Source organism: Uloborus diversus, chromosome 3 (assembly GCF_026930045.1).
Source record: "Uloborus diversus isolate 005 chromosome 3, Udiv.v.3.1, whole genome shotgun sequence".
NCBI classification, from domain to species: Eukaryota; Metazoa; Arthropoda; class Arachnida; order Araneae; family Uloboridae; genus Uloborus; species Uloborus diversus.
The window spans coordinates 176937425-176955587 of record NC_072733.1 but is presented as its reverse complement, the minus strand read 5'-3'; the positions used below and the strand labels follow the sequence as shown (position 1 = coordinate 176955587).

Below are 18163 nucleotides of genomic sequence, written 5' to 3'. Positions count from 1 at the left end.
GTATAAAAAACCTCTAGGAAAAAAAAAGATAGATTGTGATAAATTTAAAAGTACTTTATGGGGGGGGGGGGGGAATCCCATGAGTCTCCCAATTAGCTCCAAAAATTCATGCATTTGAGCTTTAGAGCTATCTTATCCATCAGGAGAACATTATGGATAACATAGCGCCTCCTTTCCCTCCAAATAAAAAAAATGGCTTTGAAACTGTAGAAAACTGCAAAAATTCGAGGGTACCATTAACAAAATATAGAACGTGATGGGAGTAAAAACGGTGAATATATTTGAATTCAGGGGATCATCTGGCAAGAGTAGTGTCAGATTTTTTTTTTCGCAGTAAAGTTAAGTTCAGTTCGACGCCCAGCTTATGCATCAGCAAAAGCTCTGAAATCAGTTTTTCTTTGACAATAATTAGGCCCAACAATATGTAGGAGTTATATAAAATTATTTTTCTTAGAATTTCTATTTACTCGAGGAAAGACAGTTTGACTACATGATAAAAAAAAATCTCTGTAATAAAAGCTTGCAACGTCTTTGGTAAAAAATAGGTATAGAGACAAAAGAATCAGAATACAAGGAAAACACTAAGGTTAAGACAATTCACAAGACTCATTTAATAATCTTTAATTGATTTCCTTAATCCAGGCTAGAGGGGAACTACAAACATGTATCGACAACATAGTTTCAACACCAAGTGACTGCAGTTTGTTCCTTGTTAGGGATTCATATGTCTGTAGTAGTCGTAACAAGGCAGAAACTGCAGTCTGTAGACATCGTTGATGTATGCTCGTCTTTCGGTCTTAGACTTAAGGACGGTAACTTACAGTTTATTAACATATAGCTTTTGCCTCTATTTTACGAGTTGAGCTGCACCATTGTTTGCGGACACTCATTGGGGTGCTAAATTTATTTTAGCTACCAGTTTGAAGGTAATCTCAGTTTTAATGGGATGACATCTACCTTTAGCTCGGTTATGATTATTTTAGACCGATTATTCCAGAAGAACGATGAAACAGCAGGTTTAGGATGGCGTACGTTGTCGGTACGCGATTGTAATTAATCGGTTGTTGAGTAATTAATTGAATTATATCTAACGTTTTGTTTCTTATCATCACACTTAATTGAAATTATTTCATATTTTTTCTGATGTTGACTTGGGAGAAATATGTTGACGAAAAACACGGTTAAAATAACATTTAAAAAAACTTAAAATAAGTAACTCATTACGCAAAAGTTGATTAAATAAATCTAAGACATCAAATACGCTAACACATTATACGATGCATCATTTAAAATGTGTGTAATTTCATTTTTTTCTTGCAGCTTTCTGTGATGAACATCGCACCTTAGAGGACGCATGCGGGAGTCTAGCTGTCGACTACCATTTACATACAATGTTTAAAGGTAAAAAAAAAAAAAAACACATTTTTTTACATTCAAAAACATTTTTATCATACTTATGGACAATGTTTTTCAAATCGTTTCAAACTTAGCATGTGTTACGTGACTAATGAGATATGTTTCACAGAAATTTATTTTCTGCATGATATTTCTTAAAGCTTTGCCAACGAGGAATAGCCGAACGAATTTACAAACTGAAAACGCTATATTCGAAATCAATATTACTTACAGTCTAAAAGCTTATAGCGTGCTTAGTAAAACAGAATGCGTTATTCAGACGCTGAAATCTCGGAGCTAAACAAAACTTGATTCCAATAAACTATATGGTTAAGTGAGCCTTAGGTTCGATTTCTGTTTATTGGTTTTCTGTCGGAATATATTTATAAATAGTTCTGAACCTAAAGCGCGTATACTTTATCTTTTTATCTTATTCCGATCGATTGTTCCGACACATTTTCTCCAATGCTAAATCCATATAAAAAATTTGACGAATGGACCATTCATTCTCGTTTCCTTCGCACACACATCCGATTTAGTGAATTTGATTTTAGCATTTTAAGTCTTTTTTTTTCCTAAAGGGAAAATAAATACTCAATATTTTTACTCCAGCGATTGAGCATTCACTCAAGTTCTGACTTTTATACTGTCATGAGTAGGTAAACGGCAGTATATGCAGAAATGAGTTTTCGAGATATTGAAAGAAACGCGTTTTGGATTCGATGCTAATAACAGGAAAATATTGGATTTTTTATATTTTCTTAGAAGAAACCAAATAAGCAAACTTGCACAGTAAAGCTAACGTACAATAGATGACACAAAATAAAAAAAAAGGAAAAACATAAAAATGAAAAAAAAAATCAGTTACTGCCCTTTACCTGCACACTGTAGTACATTCTTGTATTAGTTTAAAATTTTTTTCCTGATTAAATTCGCATGAGAAGATAACAGTTTAATGAAGACATTGTAAAGATCCTAGGAAAAATAGGTAAATTAATTTTTTTGTGGAAAGAAAATACAAAATACAACAATTCAATTAAATTTTTACGTGCTTTAAAATGCTCATTTTGCCCTTTGCAAAAAATCTGCAACAAAAAGTACATAATATGTAGTGTATGCCGGAAATAAACTCCTTCCTAAGTGAAGAAAATATTTATGTGACACAAATTAACGTAACGGTATTCTAGACAAGACTATTAATGTTTGAAAACAAGTTAAAATCTTATCGAAGAAAAGTTTAAAAAATATTCAGAAAAACGTAGAAATGGTCTGAAAACTATGTTGCAAGAAAAAAAAACGTGTTAGCAAAACAAGAGCAAGCATAAAAAAAGAAAATTTGAATTTTGAAATCTTGAATTCAAATTATGTTTTTCGCAATCACGAGTGTGTGTATGTAGGCGTGTATGTTTGTGTGTGTGGGGGTATGTGTGTTGTGTGTAGGGGTATGTGTATGTGTGTGTAGGCATGTGTGTTTGTGTCTGTGTGCTGGCATAGGTGTGTGGGTAGTTGTGTGTATGAATGTGTGTGTGGGGGGATATGTGTATGTGTGTGTAGGCATATGTGTTTGTGTCTGCGTGCAAGCATGAATGTGTGGGTAGTTCTTTGTATGTGTGTGTGTATGTGTTTGTGTGTGTGTGCATGTGTAGGTGTCTGTATGTAATTATGTAGGTGTATGTGTGTGTATGTGTTTGTGTGTGCGTGTATGTAGGACATGGATGCAACCTGGAGACGGCTTTCGCTAGAGGAGCAGCATCGTGAGGAGCCGGTCGACGATGATGGTGCGGAGGGTGGCGGTGGGAAAATAAAATGATAGGACATCAAAACAGTCAAATGAAAGCAATAAGCAATCGTGATTGCTCAAAAAAATCAGAAGAATTCATTTTCCTCTTCAATATGGTAAAAAAAAAAAAAAAAAAATCTCAAAACTTGAAATCTAAAGGAAATATGAACTTCAGATCATTTTCAGCAAACATTGAACGAAATGCGTTGTCTATAACAGTTCTAAATAATGTTTACATCTATATTCTACTTCTTATATTTCTTGCTTCTAAACTAGTATTTAAAACGTGCGCCCATAAGTGTTGCTCACAGCATTGCTAAAGTGCTTACTAACTTCAAACCATTTAAAATGTTTAATGTTTACTCTCTAGATAGGCCATTCCGAGATTTCATTAATGTTAGCAGCAGTTTAGCAGGTTTCAATAGAAAAGGGTAAAATAAGCACTTGATATATTTTAAATAGTTGAATCGAAAAACTGTTTTCTTAAAACTATTTGTCTTGAACGTTTTTTTCATTCACAAATACAAGAAAACACTCCTATTGTTTCTTATTCATTTGTGTGCATATACAGAAAAAGTGCTTTTGTAAAAAAAAAGCTATTTGGTAGGATATTCTCTATTAACGGAAAAATTTAAAATTTCTAATGACTGTTCAATTCTTCTCACACACAAGTTGCGTACAGAATGAAACTGAGCACGAACTCTACAATGGCATTTATTGCATATGCAATGGCAGAAAATGTCCCGCAACAATGTTGGACTCTCGACTTTTTTTTTTTTTTGGTCAGAAAAACATGCTTCCTCCTGTTTTTGTAATAGCAAACTGAAAAAGAACAGACTAAAAATATCGAGCAAACAACCTAAATACATTGAAAAAAAAAAGCAAACAAGCATGCAAAAAATTGCTTTTTTGAGCAAAAATGCGTTATAAGCGGCTCTAAATAACTTTTAACCTAGATGCACTGCATTACCTAAACTTCTAAGCAATTCAGAGCACCTGTATAGGTGGCTCGTAAGAAGGGGAGGCAAGAGGAGGCAGGCATTAATAATTTAAGAATTTGGCTGAATAAGTGTTAGCTTTATATTTTTCTCATATTATTATTATGTGAAATTAAAATGGAACTTTCAATATGAAGGAGGAGACCACCGTGGCCATTTGTCCTACATTTCGAAACCATGTCTAATTTTTCTTTTGGAGAATGTCACTCAATTAATAACAACGTAAAAAACTTAACTGCCCATTTTTTTCAAAAAAAAGCTAGTTTTACGGTTCCGTAATTTGCTCAATTCATTCTTGCTGGTGCTTGCCATTCGTACTTGCATAGTTGCCCTTTAACCAAAGATTTTAAAATTATGACATCTAATATTTATATACTTGACTGTAAGTAAACACGCGTGTCTTAGTATGAAGTTTCTTCCTTCTAAAATATGCTTTCAGTTAAAAAAACAATATAATTTATACATGCTGTAGGTTTGTTCTTACCCACACCCATAATATGTACAAATTATTTTTTTGTGTAAGATTTTTTTTTAATAAGCAAGTAAATACTTTATATTAAGAATCCAAACTTTTACTTTCATTCAAATGCACAAATAATCAAGTCAAATTTTAAAATATCTAGATTAAAATGCTAGTCTATACCAACAAATTTTAATGCAGCAATGGATAAAGCAGACTACAAAATTAGTTACACGCTTTACAGCTCACTTCTTTTCCTACTCACAAATAAAATTATATTTCAACAGCTATAATGCAATAAGATAACAATTAACTCTATAAAATAAACCTTTTAAGTCTCTTAAAAAATAAATAAATGAAGCCAATAAAGGAATATATTTACTGTTGATAAAAAAAGACATCTTTTTACGCTATTTATTTAAAAAAATCGAACTTCGCATTTTAAAGCGTTATTTTAAATTGATTGAAACATAAAATAATCTCTTAAAATGCAATGCTATTTATCTACATTGACTCAAGTCCAAACTAATTGAACGAAATCTTTAAAAACAATGTTGAAGTTTAAAACATATTACACGCAGAAGGGGGGGGGGGGAGCGGGCACAAAAGCAATTTTGTTCGAAAGAATCTTATGAGATGACAATGGTGGGTATCTTAAAAGATATCTATTTCATTTTATTATCATCCCCGTTTCAATTTCAAAACCTTACTTGTTATGTTACCACTGGGTAACATTACCGTTGAGATACCACTTTATGCACATCTGCTTCGAAAAGAGATAATAACATAAAAGTAAAAATATATACAATAAAAGAAGGAACTTATGTATTTGGAAATACAAGTAGTGGGAACTATGCCTGGAAGCATAATTATTTGAAAGCTGAGTCCTTTTGGGGCAAAAAGTTTTGAAAAAAATATGGTACGCATGCACAAAGATGCATAACTTTCGATACCAAGCAGAAATAGCGAGCCACTGGGGAAATTACTAGAGGTAAAATCGAAATATTGTCCTGGTCGATATTAATGATAACTTTGCACGAGAAACGCCCATTACTGAAGCTTAAAGAGAGAAATGATACTTGAGCAGTTTTATGACATGTGCTAGAGTTACTACTGTTCAAGACCCGACTGTTGCAGGGCTGAAATATTGTCAATCAAACGCTAGCTCCCCTCGCTTTCCGTGGGATTTGACTATATTTTATACGGGTTTCTGCAGATATGAAATATGACATTTTGACCGACGATACTGACATCGATTGCTTGAGACGAAAAAGAAATATGAGGGTTTAAGCGACTTTTTTTTTTTTGGCTTACTCATGCAAAAATATTTGTGATTTATAAAGGAATACTTTATAACATTGTGCTCTGTTTTTTTTAGTATGAAAAAAATGTACTTTTTTTTAAATTTTTTATTTTTGGAAAATATTAAAAAATCAATTCACTACGCTTGAAAAATGTACAACGAACTTTGTGCATGCTAATTTTGAGTTAAAAAGGAAATATCACTAAAACTTGCTATATAGCAACAAAAATGTGAAAACTTTGCATATGCACTAAATGTCGCGTAATTTTTTGAAAAAGTAAAAAAAAAAAACTACTTTTAAAATTAGCAAAGGAACCGGATTAGTGAATTTTGTAAAGAGTAGGGGAATGTGGGGCAAAGTGAAATGGTTAATCCAATTTATTTTCTCAAAATGAAAGAGTTGGAAATCTGTCACAGGAAAACTAAAATTTACAGTAAATAAAGAAAGAAGAATATATTTTATATTGCATGGAGCATTTTTTTTTTGGCGGTAATTGTGTATCTTTAAAAAACGGGGGAAATTTTTCACTTCTTTTAATGGGGCAAAGTGAAAGATAAAATGTTTCTATGATAAAATGTTTTCTATTTGATTATTAAAGATAGTTTTGATCAAATAAATAAGTAAATAAAAGAATTAATGAGTAAATGAAAAGAAAATGCAACAATAAATAAATAAATAAGTTAGTACATGACAAAAGATAAATGAGTGAATAAAATATGTGTGTTTATCTGTTCCTTAAACAAATCCACAGTTTACGTCAGATTTTTGCCAAATTTGATGCTCAATAAGTCACGTAGGGTACTTTTTGTTCACAATGGGGTAACCCTCCCTCCAACGGGAGTTTCTTTATACAAATCCAGTTTTCGTCGGATCTTTGCCAAATTTGGCACAGAGGTTCTTTGATGCTCAGGAGTCGTCACATGGAGTTTTTTGCCTACCTATGAGGAAGGGAGGTGAGATGCGAAAACACCCCTTCGGGGATTTTCCTTATGCAGATCCACAGTTTACGTCGGATTTTTGCAAAATTTGTCAGAGAGGTCCTTTGTTGCTCAAGAATTTACATAGGGTAGTTTGTGTTCGCAATGGAGACAACCTTTCCTCCCACGAGGATTTTCCTTATACAAACCCAATTTCTTTATAAAAATCCACAGCTTTCGCCAAAAACACACACTAAAATTTACACTACTTTATTTTCTTTTTTTAAGCCTAATTGTTGAACATGCGTCGCTTGACGCATATTTTTTATTTTCGAAGAAGACCGTGCACCGCTGGGGAATACAGCTAGTATTTTATGATAAAACTTGAATTGAAATTTTTTTTAAGGGGCAAAGTGAAAAATTTAATATTTTTCGAATGAAATATGTTCTATTCAATTGTGAAAAATATTTTTTCTCAGTAAATAAAAGGGTTGTTAAATAATTGAAAAGATAATGAAACAATGATCGAATAAATAAATAAATTAACTAATTAATGCATGAGAAAAAATAAATGTGTGAATGAAATATAGAATGAATAAGAAAAAAAGTGAATCCATGAATTAATAAGATAAATATTAAATAAAGGAATTCAAATATATTAGTTAATAAATGAATACGTGAGCGATTTATTAAATAATTGAATAAGTACATGAACTGAACAATTTCGCTTTGCCCCATCCGCTTTGCCCCGTATGCACTTGACTCATTGCGAAAAATATTAAAAATGCAACGAAGCTAAATACTAACTGAATAAATACTGCACCAAATGTTATAAGGTCCAAAGTAATATTTAAAATTTTTACAACAAGAACTTTATCATTTGATAATATCAAAATAATTTTTGACTTACAACAAAATATTACAATTTGAGTATCAATTTTTACAAATTGCTTTTTCATCATATTCTTTGATTTTTAGAGGTATTTTTGTTTTTTACATGGAATAGACAACATATGGTACTACATAGTTAAAAAATTACTAGATAGGTAGCGCTAAAAGCGGAGTAAATATTTCACCATTTCACTTGGCCCCACATAACCCTACGTTTTAAATCATTGTTTTCGTTTTCCATTAATTTATTTTTTAATTAACCTTTGACGGAGCATTTTTAAGTTTAAGGAGAATATGTTTTTAACCCTTCAAACGCGTTAAAGTAATTAAGGCATCTGAAGACTTTTTTGGTTCAACTTAATCATATGCGGTATTTGCCTTAACCTTTCAACTTTAATTATCGTTCACAAAAAAAAGTACCGATTTCGAAGGATATTAAAAAATGTCCTCCTAAAATAAAAATAGTATCAAAACTGCTCTGAAGGGTTTTAAAGATCATATCAAATCCTGTTCGTTCTGCTTCTTATAGAAATATATAATAAGTTCGGAAAGATTCTTAGCCATAGATTTCTTGGCTGTAGCTGGAGAAAATGCTTTCCGAAGAAAAACTAAGCTTTAGTTTTCCTTTAAAAAAAATCTTTTTTTTTTAAACTTCAGTCCATGTCTAGACAGATGATTAAAAAACAAAAAGTACGAAACGGGGAAAAAAGGTCAAAACTTTTGTATTTTTAATTCTGCTTCATTTATTAAGTTAAAAATAATTTGATTATTAATAAGCAATTAAAAACAAAATTTATTCAAAAGTTGTAAATATTTTTTTCTCTTAAAAAACGAACAAAGTTTTTCTTTTTTTTATTTCTACTTTTATTTTGGAAATATTCAGAACAGTTAAATAGATGTATATTTATTTTTAACTTACAAACTTGATCCACAAACATACATTTTAAAAAATAACTTGCAGTACTCGTCATTCTACAGCGCTTTATTAATTACTTATATCAGATGTCCTATTATAGTTTGTACAATAAGGCTACTGTTATCAATGTAGAGCTTTAAGCAACATTTTCCTACTCTATGATCTTGTGAAAATTATATCATAAAAAATAACACTATATAAAAATATAATAAGGAAATATATCCGATCTGATGGTACCTCCCATTATACGATACCTGTATGAGTTTTTTATGCATATATTCGTTACCTACAGAAAATGTCGGGTCTTGTTTTCTAAAAATTGATGCTGAAGGTGTGACCATAAGATTGGTCTGAGCGGCTGTTGGTAGAGCTTATATCGCCGAATTTTTTTAAATTCTCTAGTAATCAAATTGCATATTTTTTATACGCTGAAAGAAGTAACTTTAAAAGATTTTCTTCTTCTTCTTCATTAACGTCAAGTACGTACATTTTCAATACAACATGTATTAATGTATGTGATTAAGGGTGAGATTTGGGTTAAAAAAGCGGTATAATATATAAGGTAGGGCACATTATCAAGCAATATATGCAATGTAGGGCGCAGTAACTTTTTTTTTCGTTAGATAACGGGTAGGTGGAAGTAAAGATTGAAAAAACAGTGTTTGTGATGTTTCTAAGTTATTTTCAGGACATCAGGAGAGTAAAGAGTGTTTTCGGAGTCAAAAAAAAAAAAAAAACTCAAATAGGTTGACATAGAATGATCTGGTAATCGTAAAAACTATATGTGTTTAAAATGCAAATATACATGATTTATAAAATTCAAGTTCGCTGGGTTCTAATAATTTTGTGATATCCTTTAAGAACAGCCATATCGTGTACAGAAACTTTCCCCGGTTTTAGAAAATATCGTGGAATTCTTAAATTTATTTTAGGTTTAATATTATTTTCTTTTAAATCATTCTAGTTGTACGTGACATAAAGAAAATATAACCAATGTTCGGTGCTTTTACCGTATAACAGCATTCGAAATCTGTACGATATGGTTTAAAATAAGATACGTATAAGTGAATCATATGGTTACTAAAAGCAGTCTGTACTCTAAAAAACTTCTAACATTAAAAATAAAAAAGTTGTAAATGTTTTCTGAATAAAGAATGTGAGTGTGGCAGTTCCATTATTCATTGATATTTCGGAAAGCTTAACCCTTTTTTGTGTTATGTAATTTACTCTGCAGTAAAAAAAGTCTTAGTTTAAGTATAATTTAGTTACAAAAGCATATCTAGTATAGATTAAGCAAGTGCTATGCAACGTAAAAAGCATTAGTTCTAAAAATGTTTTGAAATTATTTGTGATTTAGGGTACACCGGGGCACGTTTACGCAGTGCCCTTTTTTTTTCAAAACAAATTATAATTGGAGAGCCGACAGTCATAATAAATTGATGCTGCTCTCTAGCACATATTCTCACAAGTTTTTGAGCAGCAGTCGAGCTTCAGTCTAGCATGCATAAACAATAATCTGTTTTCTACCAAGTTGAGTAAGTTTTGTGCTGAACGTTTTGAAGCATACTGTGAATAACTAATCTTAGTTAAGAAAGAACAAACATATAAAAATTAGCAGAATTTTATCCTTTTTTGAGAATTGTTCTTGTATGAACTGAAATGTTATTAAATGTTTTTTAACGTTAAAAATAAATCCAAACTTGACGACATGGCAAGTTTAAGAGTTGACGTTGGAGCACCTTTACGCACGTTCCTACGGTGTCTTACTTTCAAACCTGCCCTGACGCTTTTTTCGCTCTTAACTGTCTGAAACTTTTTTAGTATTTTCAGGCTATTCAGTTTTGAAAACCACCATTTTTTTAAATTGAGTTACGAATTCGTATCTTATATGTTACAATCAGGTAGTGCTGTCTTCATGCCCGTTCAGCTTTTATTTTATACACTATTCAGTATGTAATAACATTGCTTTATTTTAACGATGGTAAGACATTATATTCAAAACACTAACAGAACCACGTCAAAATAAATATGCGTAAACGTGCCCCGTGTCCGGGGCAAGTTTACGCAACCGACTTGGATTCAAAAATCCTTTTTTTTTAACGGTTAAAAACACAAACTGAGCAACAACTGAATATACTAATTTTGACTCCATTAACTGCTTCATAAAATCGTTATGTCTAAAATTTCCTAAGTTAAAACATAAAAAATAGATAACTCATTGAAAAAATCTCTCGTAAACGTGCCTCGGTCTACCCTGCTTTAATTCACTAAAAAAACATACTTTTGATACTCCGTTAATCTATACTGGAAAATATACATATACTACTTATTCAAAATCTGTTATCACGTAAGCTACCACAAGTGTTCTGGAAAACATCTCTGTCAGGCCATGTGCGCAGTACGAAAGTGTTAAGCGAAAACCGTTTTATTTTTAAACTGCTTTAAAAAATTTAATTTATCCTTTAACGAAAACTGTGTGATATATAGTATATCCCCTAATCTCGAATTTGTTTAAAAAAAAAAAATCTTCATTTTCTTTCGGTGCATACTAAATGTGTCTCTCTCATTCCTCCTCTTCCCTGACAGCGCATGTTACGACTCAAGCTTTTAGCGGATGAATGAAAATGTTTGAGAGTATGATTTTAAACAATATCACCCACACCTTGATTCTAAAAATATGACCATTTATTATAGAATATTATGTATACAGGGTTTTCTGTTTTAACCTGCAAGACCTTTATTTTCGCAACCGTTAGTCTTAGATGTATACTTCCAACTGCAAAAATGTTCAAATTTAGATGCAGAGTTAAAATATTGAAAGTTTGAAGCAAAAATTAAAATGAGTCAGAAAATATGAAATTTAACTTTTTATACGGGCCCCTGGTCCCCTAACTTATATTTATGGACATAATCTCCATTGAAAAATAATTTCGACCCAACAAGTTTGAAATTAGTATGTCTAATATTCACCGAGATATGAAACGCAGCATTTTATGACTTACACCACTTTTCGCTGGCCGTCAATAGCACCTTTTGGGGGAAAATATAGTGGCTAACAAGTGTTTGAAATAACATGTGGTCATAGAGTGATTTTTTTTTAATTATTCGAGGTTTTGCAGTGTGTTTTTGCGTATCACGGCATCTCATTTGCCTTCATGTTTGAATATCAATGAAAAATATGAATACTTTTTTTTTTTTTTTTACTTTGACGACCTGTCATTTTTCTGAAAAAGCGCAATTCCAATCTCATCCTTTTTATAGTCCCTTAAAATTTTAAACTAGAATATCTCCTTGAGTTTTTGTGGCACAAATTTCAAGTTTTTTGTGTTAGTAATAGTTTTGAATGGAGATTATTTCTCTAAATATTAGTTGGGGACCTAGGGCCCGTACTAAAAGTTAAATTTCGTATTTTTAGACTCATTTTTATTATTGCTTCAAACCTTTAATATCTTAACTCTGCATCTGATTTTGAACGTTTTTGCAATTGGAAGTATACATCTAGGACTAACGGTTGCAAAAATAAAGGTCTTACAAGTTAAAACCGAACACCCTGTATATGTTTATTGTAACGTGAGCAACAGCTTGTGCATTCGTTAAAACGTATAGTCATGCGTTTGTGATACTGCTCTTATGCAATTGAACTAAAGCCTGTCTTACTGTCTTATCATTGTCACATCTTTAATGCCCGAATACCTTTCAAACGGCTTAATGAATCGTGACCTTGTCTAATTAAAGCCTATTTCTCGTTCTAGTGGATTCGACTCCCGTGGCTTGCCCTTTCAAAGGCCCCTTCACCTTCAACTATAGCCGTGGTCAAGGGGAATGCCGCCACCCGCCATCCACAATCGACACCTGCACAGACGATTCGCAACTACTCTTCAGATTTCAAGCTTGCGCTGACGTGATTGGAACAGAGAGCAGTGGTATGTATTTACAAGTTCTAATTTGAATGAAATAGTTTCAACGCATGCAATAGTTCTCAACCATTCTCATTAAGCGAAGTAATTTTAGCCGTTCTTTGAATTTTATAGATGCATTGTAAGGTACTTTAATCATTTGTTTCTATGATTGTAAGTACTAGTTTCCGTAGAAGTTGACGAATATTTATAAGAAATAACACTCCATATATACCACACTTTGTGAATTCTACAGCGCAATAATATATTTTTTTTCTGAAAAATAAAACTGGACTAAAAAATAAAAAATATTTCCATTGAGAGAAAAAAAAAGTTATATTTTGGTTTCTTTTGCGAAGTTTTTGGGCTTATGCGCGGCATACAATCTGTAAAAAAAATTCTAAAGATGTATGAAAACGTGTTAAAAGAAAGCATTTGAACAATAGTAAAACACAAATTGAAATTATTAGTATTTCAACAAAATAGAGAAAAAAAGGAAATTTGACCTTGTTTAAAATGTTTGCAAGAAATGTTGATAAAGATATAAATATGTATCTTTATCAATATGTTCCCCTTGTTTAGGGAGCAAAAGCACAACTTGTTATTGAAATTCGAAGTTGCTTACCAAAAATATTAATTTTTTGGCCCACAATATTACTCACGACGTTGATCGACTAGATATTTCAGCATATTTTTTGAAAACATAGTCAGAATTTGCGAAAGATCCCAATCAGATCAGTTTATAATGTTTAATTTGACATTGCATGTCAAGTTCATGACCGAAAAGAATTGTTCATCTTTTACATTAGATTAATCAAACTTAAAATTGTGCTTCGGTATTAGCTTTTTCTTTCTGCAAAAACGATTTAATAATATAAATATTGAAAAAAAAAAAAAAAAACGTTTATAGAGAACAATTTTTAGTAATGAATCATACTTGCACCTATGACTTTCTTTACATAAAAAATATATAACCTACGAATACATGTATTTCAAATAATAGGTGTATGAATATTTGATTAACATGTGGTCATTTTGATCATCACTGGCATAAAAAAATTAATTAATCTAGATCTGGCGTAAATACATTACATATGGGTCATGCATAACTTTAAAGATATTCTTGCCTAAATTGAATCCGAGTCTATACTCGAGAATAAGTATAATTAGCACTAGAAGTAGAAATATAAATTTAGCTTTTGACCTCAAAGACCAAGCTGTCATTCTGGTGAATCGCCTCAAGTGTTTAAGATTAGAAAGAGCGTAAGATGGTATTTACAGAAACTATTTTGCTCATTATTGAGAAATTATTATTTTTAATTAAGAAAATAACGCTATTCATTTTCATCTTGTATTGGTTTTATGATGATGGTGGAAATGTATTCCCATCGGAAAAAGAATATTAGACTATTCTTTGAATCAGTTGTGATTCAGGGGAAAGAACTTCGAAATTATTAATATCTTTTAATTTTAATTTAAAAAAAAACTTCCAACTAAGCGACTTGATCACGTTACAGTTGTCTTGTATAGCTTTATTTCTTCAAGAAAAATTCATATTCATGACAAAAAAAGTCTAAAAAGTAAAAATGACACTGGAGAACATGAAAATAATACAAATGAAAAGCTTATTTTTCAGTTTAATTTTTGTGTCTGTCACAAATTTACTTTATTTCTAGCAAGATTGGGGGGGGGGGGGGGCTTGTAAAAATGACACCTTTCAAAGTTTCTTTAAATCACACTTCGAACGGACAGATTTAGTCCTTACATGTTATAAAAACAAATCACCTATGCATAAGACTAACCATCAACTAAATAATTATTCTAGTTCTAAATATTTTGCAAAATTCCTAACAGTACTTTTATGTTTATAATGGAATGACTAAGGGCAGTTATTACTCATAACTGCTTATAAAATCAATGCTCAAGAACAAAAAAAAAAAAAAAGAAAGAAAGGGGAAAAAAAAAAGGATGAATGAACTTTATTACAAAAAATTTTACTGATTTCCTAATTTTGTAGTTAGTATTAAACTGATTTAGCTGTCATTCAACATTGAAAGGATATACTTTTCTTATTTCTAGCAATAAATTTAAATATTTATCCCTTTTAATTAAGTCATTGTTAAAAAACTGCCATGTTTAAGAAAAAATTAAATTTAATTTTAGTGAAAGACTAAACTTTATTAAAAAATAAAGCAAATGCAAATGTATTTATGTATAATTTGTAAGCATGTGTCACGTTTTTTTTTTTTTTTTTTTTGAAAAATTTAAAATACAGTTCGCAATCATATTGCACCTTATTTTTATTTTAAGTTTTGATTTCCTTTGTTTTTGTTGATATCAAACTACCGTGTTGAACTTCTCGCGTACCTTTCATCTATCATAACTTAATTTCAAAATGATTTTCAAGATCATTTGTCACCAAAATGGCACAAAATCTTAACGGTTTCGCTCTCCTATTTGGCTTATCTCAAAAACATTTGGCAATCGATTTGGAGGTCGAATAAGACCCTTCAAAGCACCAAATCTGTCCCCCCGGAATGAAGCAATTTTCTCCTCAATTCATTCCCTCTTTCATTTTTAGCAAGAATGAGAGATGGGATGGAGCTCGTTAATTTCTTTTTCCCACCACAAGATAGTTTTTCGTGGCCAAAATTGTACATCGGGTTGATTCATGTCTATTTCTCTTGTAGAAGAAGAATTAACATGCTTGGCTACATGGAAGGATGGTTCCGCTCATTACTTAGTGGGCAAAATGAAACCAAGAAAAAGCTACTCTGTACCGCATGGAGATGAAAATTACTACAGATGTTTCGTAAGTAGTTTCCTAATTTCGGTAGTTGTTTCATGTGTTGTTTGCATTTGTAAAGTTTCTTACTTGTTTAAAAAAAAAAAAAAAAATAAATAAATAAATAAAACCTGGAAGTCCTACTGAAATACATGGCAAAGCCTCGAAGGTTATATTTTTATACGTTAAAAAATGTATTGCTTAAAAAATGATAATAATGTTTTGAAGCGTTTTTTCGAATCAAAATCAACTCAATTAATAAATTTTCAAAAAAAAAAAAAACTTCATTTTCCTTAGTAGTACGCCACAAATCCATTTGGATCGAATCCCTCTCAGTCAAGTAAAAAAACTATTCCCCCTACCCTAACCCCCCTCCCAAAGCGGTTTTTTCTTCACTACTAGATTAATACTTGCTTTTACCATATCGTTAATGAAAAGTTTACGGTAACATTATACAATATTATTATAATGAATTGCTAAATCAACTCACTTTTTTTGATTGAACAAGCTGGTGCAAAGTTTAAAAAAAAGAGAGAAACCATGTGAATTTATGTTAGAATTAGAATAGAATATTTAAAAAAATTAAAAACAAAAGCCGATTTACTTCAAAATTTGCTCAAACGAAATAGTTTATCTCCGCAAATATTTACACAAAACTACTAATTTAAGAAAGAACACAAAAATGTCATACATCGACTGCTTTTCAAACAAAAAAAAAAACATATTTTGAAAAGCAATGCATTAACAGCTTGAAATGTATACATACCTTTTTTACATGTATGGAAAGATTTTGAAAAAAAAAAAAAAAGTATGGGCGTTATCACTTATTTGATCGCTATAGCAAAATCGTTATTATTCCTTCAGAGCTCTCTTCCGAGAGTACATCGAGCTAATTATATAAAACTTCCTCGCCGTACGATCTGCTAAAGATAAATATCAGTTTTTGTTGACATTTTTTCTGATAATATTTTTAGGGGGGAAAACAACAAAAGACTTGCAGATATTTTGCTAAGCTCTACCAAATAAAATCTCAACGCATATAACTCAATTTTTTACACTTATCAAAAGTTTTGTAACTGAGATCACACCTGAAAGACATTGCTTGTGCATGTACGTCTCAATTAATAAGTGTTTCCCTTTTGAGAAAAAGAGTAATGTTAAGTAATCTCATAAATAAAATATTTTCTGAATACTTAAGGCACATATGCTTGATCTAGACTGTCGCAAAAGTATTTGATATGAATCAACTTGCATCGACTGCTGCACTTTTACGTATAGCATTATCGGTATTTGTAAGTCAAAAAAAGATTATTACAAAACGAGAAAAAGAAATTTAATTTTCAAAACTTTTTAAAACGCAACCATTTAAACTTATTTGAAAGTGGTTGTTGACAGCGCAAAAGAGGCTGAAATGTCGGCACTTACGTTTAGGAAGTCATAAAACTCGACCGCAGGGCTCTGCAAGAACTTCTCTCCTTCTACTTACGATCCCTAAGCATTCAATTACTTACTCGAAAATGTCCAATGCGGAGCACAATGTTTTGTGACAAGACGTGGAAGTGAACATCGGTGAACAAGTTGGCCAAATGGGGTGGAAAGACCAAAGCAAAAAAAAAGAAACTGCTGAGAATTGAGAAGCAAACTGGTTATCACTGTTTTTTTCTTTTTTCTTTTTTTTTTTGCCACCGCACATTTTTGTTTATTTGACATATTTTCCCTAGGCAAAGTGGTTTTATTTGTGATCATCGTCGTACTAGATTCTTCCTCTGAGAAAGTTTCCTAAATATTTTTACGCTTACAATAGTAAAATATGCATAACTAAGTGGTTTTTTTTTCAGATTTATTTTATTTTCAGTGAGGGATTCGTTTCCGCAAAAAAAAAAAAAAAAAAAAAAAATGCGCAAATGTATCTTTACCATGACTTAGTTTATAAAAAAAATAAGTTGTTCTGTGTCATATTTGTGCAATTATTGTGATAACTACTGGCGACAGTTGTGTTCTAATACAAACATAAACATTTCTGCATAATTAAATCGAATAAACATTTCTTTGTCAGTCCAATTTAAAGATATATTTAAAATTATGAGAGTATAGTAGTTTTAACTTCTGAAATAAACATGTTGTTATTAGTTTATATATAATATTTTCGGTTTATTAAAATTTATATTGGTCATGAAAAGCAAAAAATTTTATTTACAGCCATAAACTCGTTAAAAACTTATTGCCTTTGAATTACCGAGACAAGTGTTACTAGTGTTATTTATTTTCATTTAAAACAAAAATGGCATTATAGTTTCACAAACTATTAAATTAAAACAATGGATTTAAAGGTACAAAAATAAACATTGGTTTCAAGTTTTACAGCGTTATGTTTTCCTTAACACTGTTTTAGAAAAAAAAAAAAACTATATGAGAATATGATTTTAAATTTGATTAAGTCGTTATTAATGTTATTTTAAGAAGTGTGTAAATACGTTTCATTGTTCATTTTTATTGATGCCATTTAGCCAATGATTGCCATTTTTACTCGTACATACGCCTGCCACAACTTTCTAATGACTCTTCCGCGACGCAATACTAATTCAAAAAGAAATTCTATATCGGAACATAAAATCAAAATACCACCAATTATTTTATTGTTTTTGTCAGTTTAACTCATTTCTCATTTTTTTGGTAATAAATAAAAATACTTTCCTTGTTTTATTAAATTAAAAAAATATTCTTAAGTCTTAGTACAATAACGTGAGTCATGAAAAGTGGAATATTTCTTGGTAACGCTTTCCGTTTGAAACAAATCGTAAAAGTTTCGAAAATTATAATG

At 30.9% G+C, this 18163-nt stretch overlaps 1 protein-coding gene across 1 annotated transcript in view; it reads left to right on the top strand.

Annotated features, from left to right (window-relative positions):
* The window catches only part of LOC129219063 (uncharacterized), a 145891-nt gene that overhangs the window by 58474 nt on the left and 69254 nt on the right, over nt 1–18163 (top strand). Inside the window, exons 3-5 of the mRNA XM_054853382.1 lie at nt 1321–1401; nt 12414–12584; nt 15248–15369. Coding sequence (XP_054709357.1) covers nt 1321–1401; nt 12414–12584; nt 15248–15369 — 374 coding nt within the window. The remainder of the gene's footprint in view (nt 1–1320; nt 1402–12413; nt 12585–15247; nt 15370–18163) is intronic.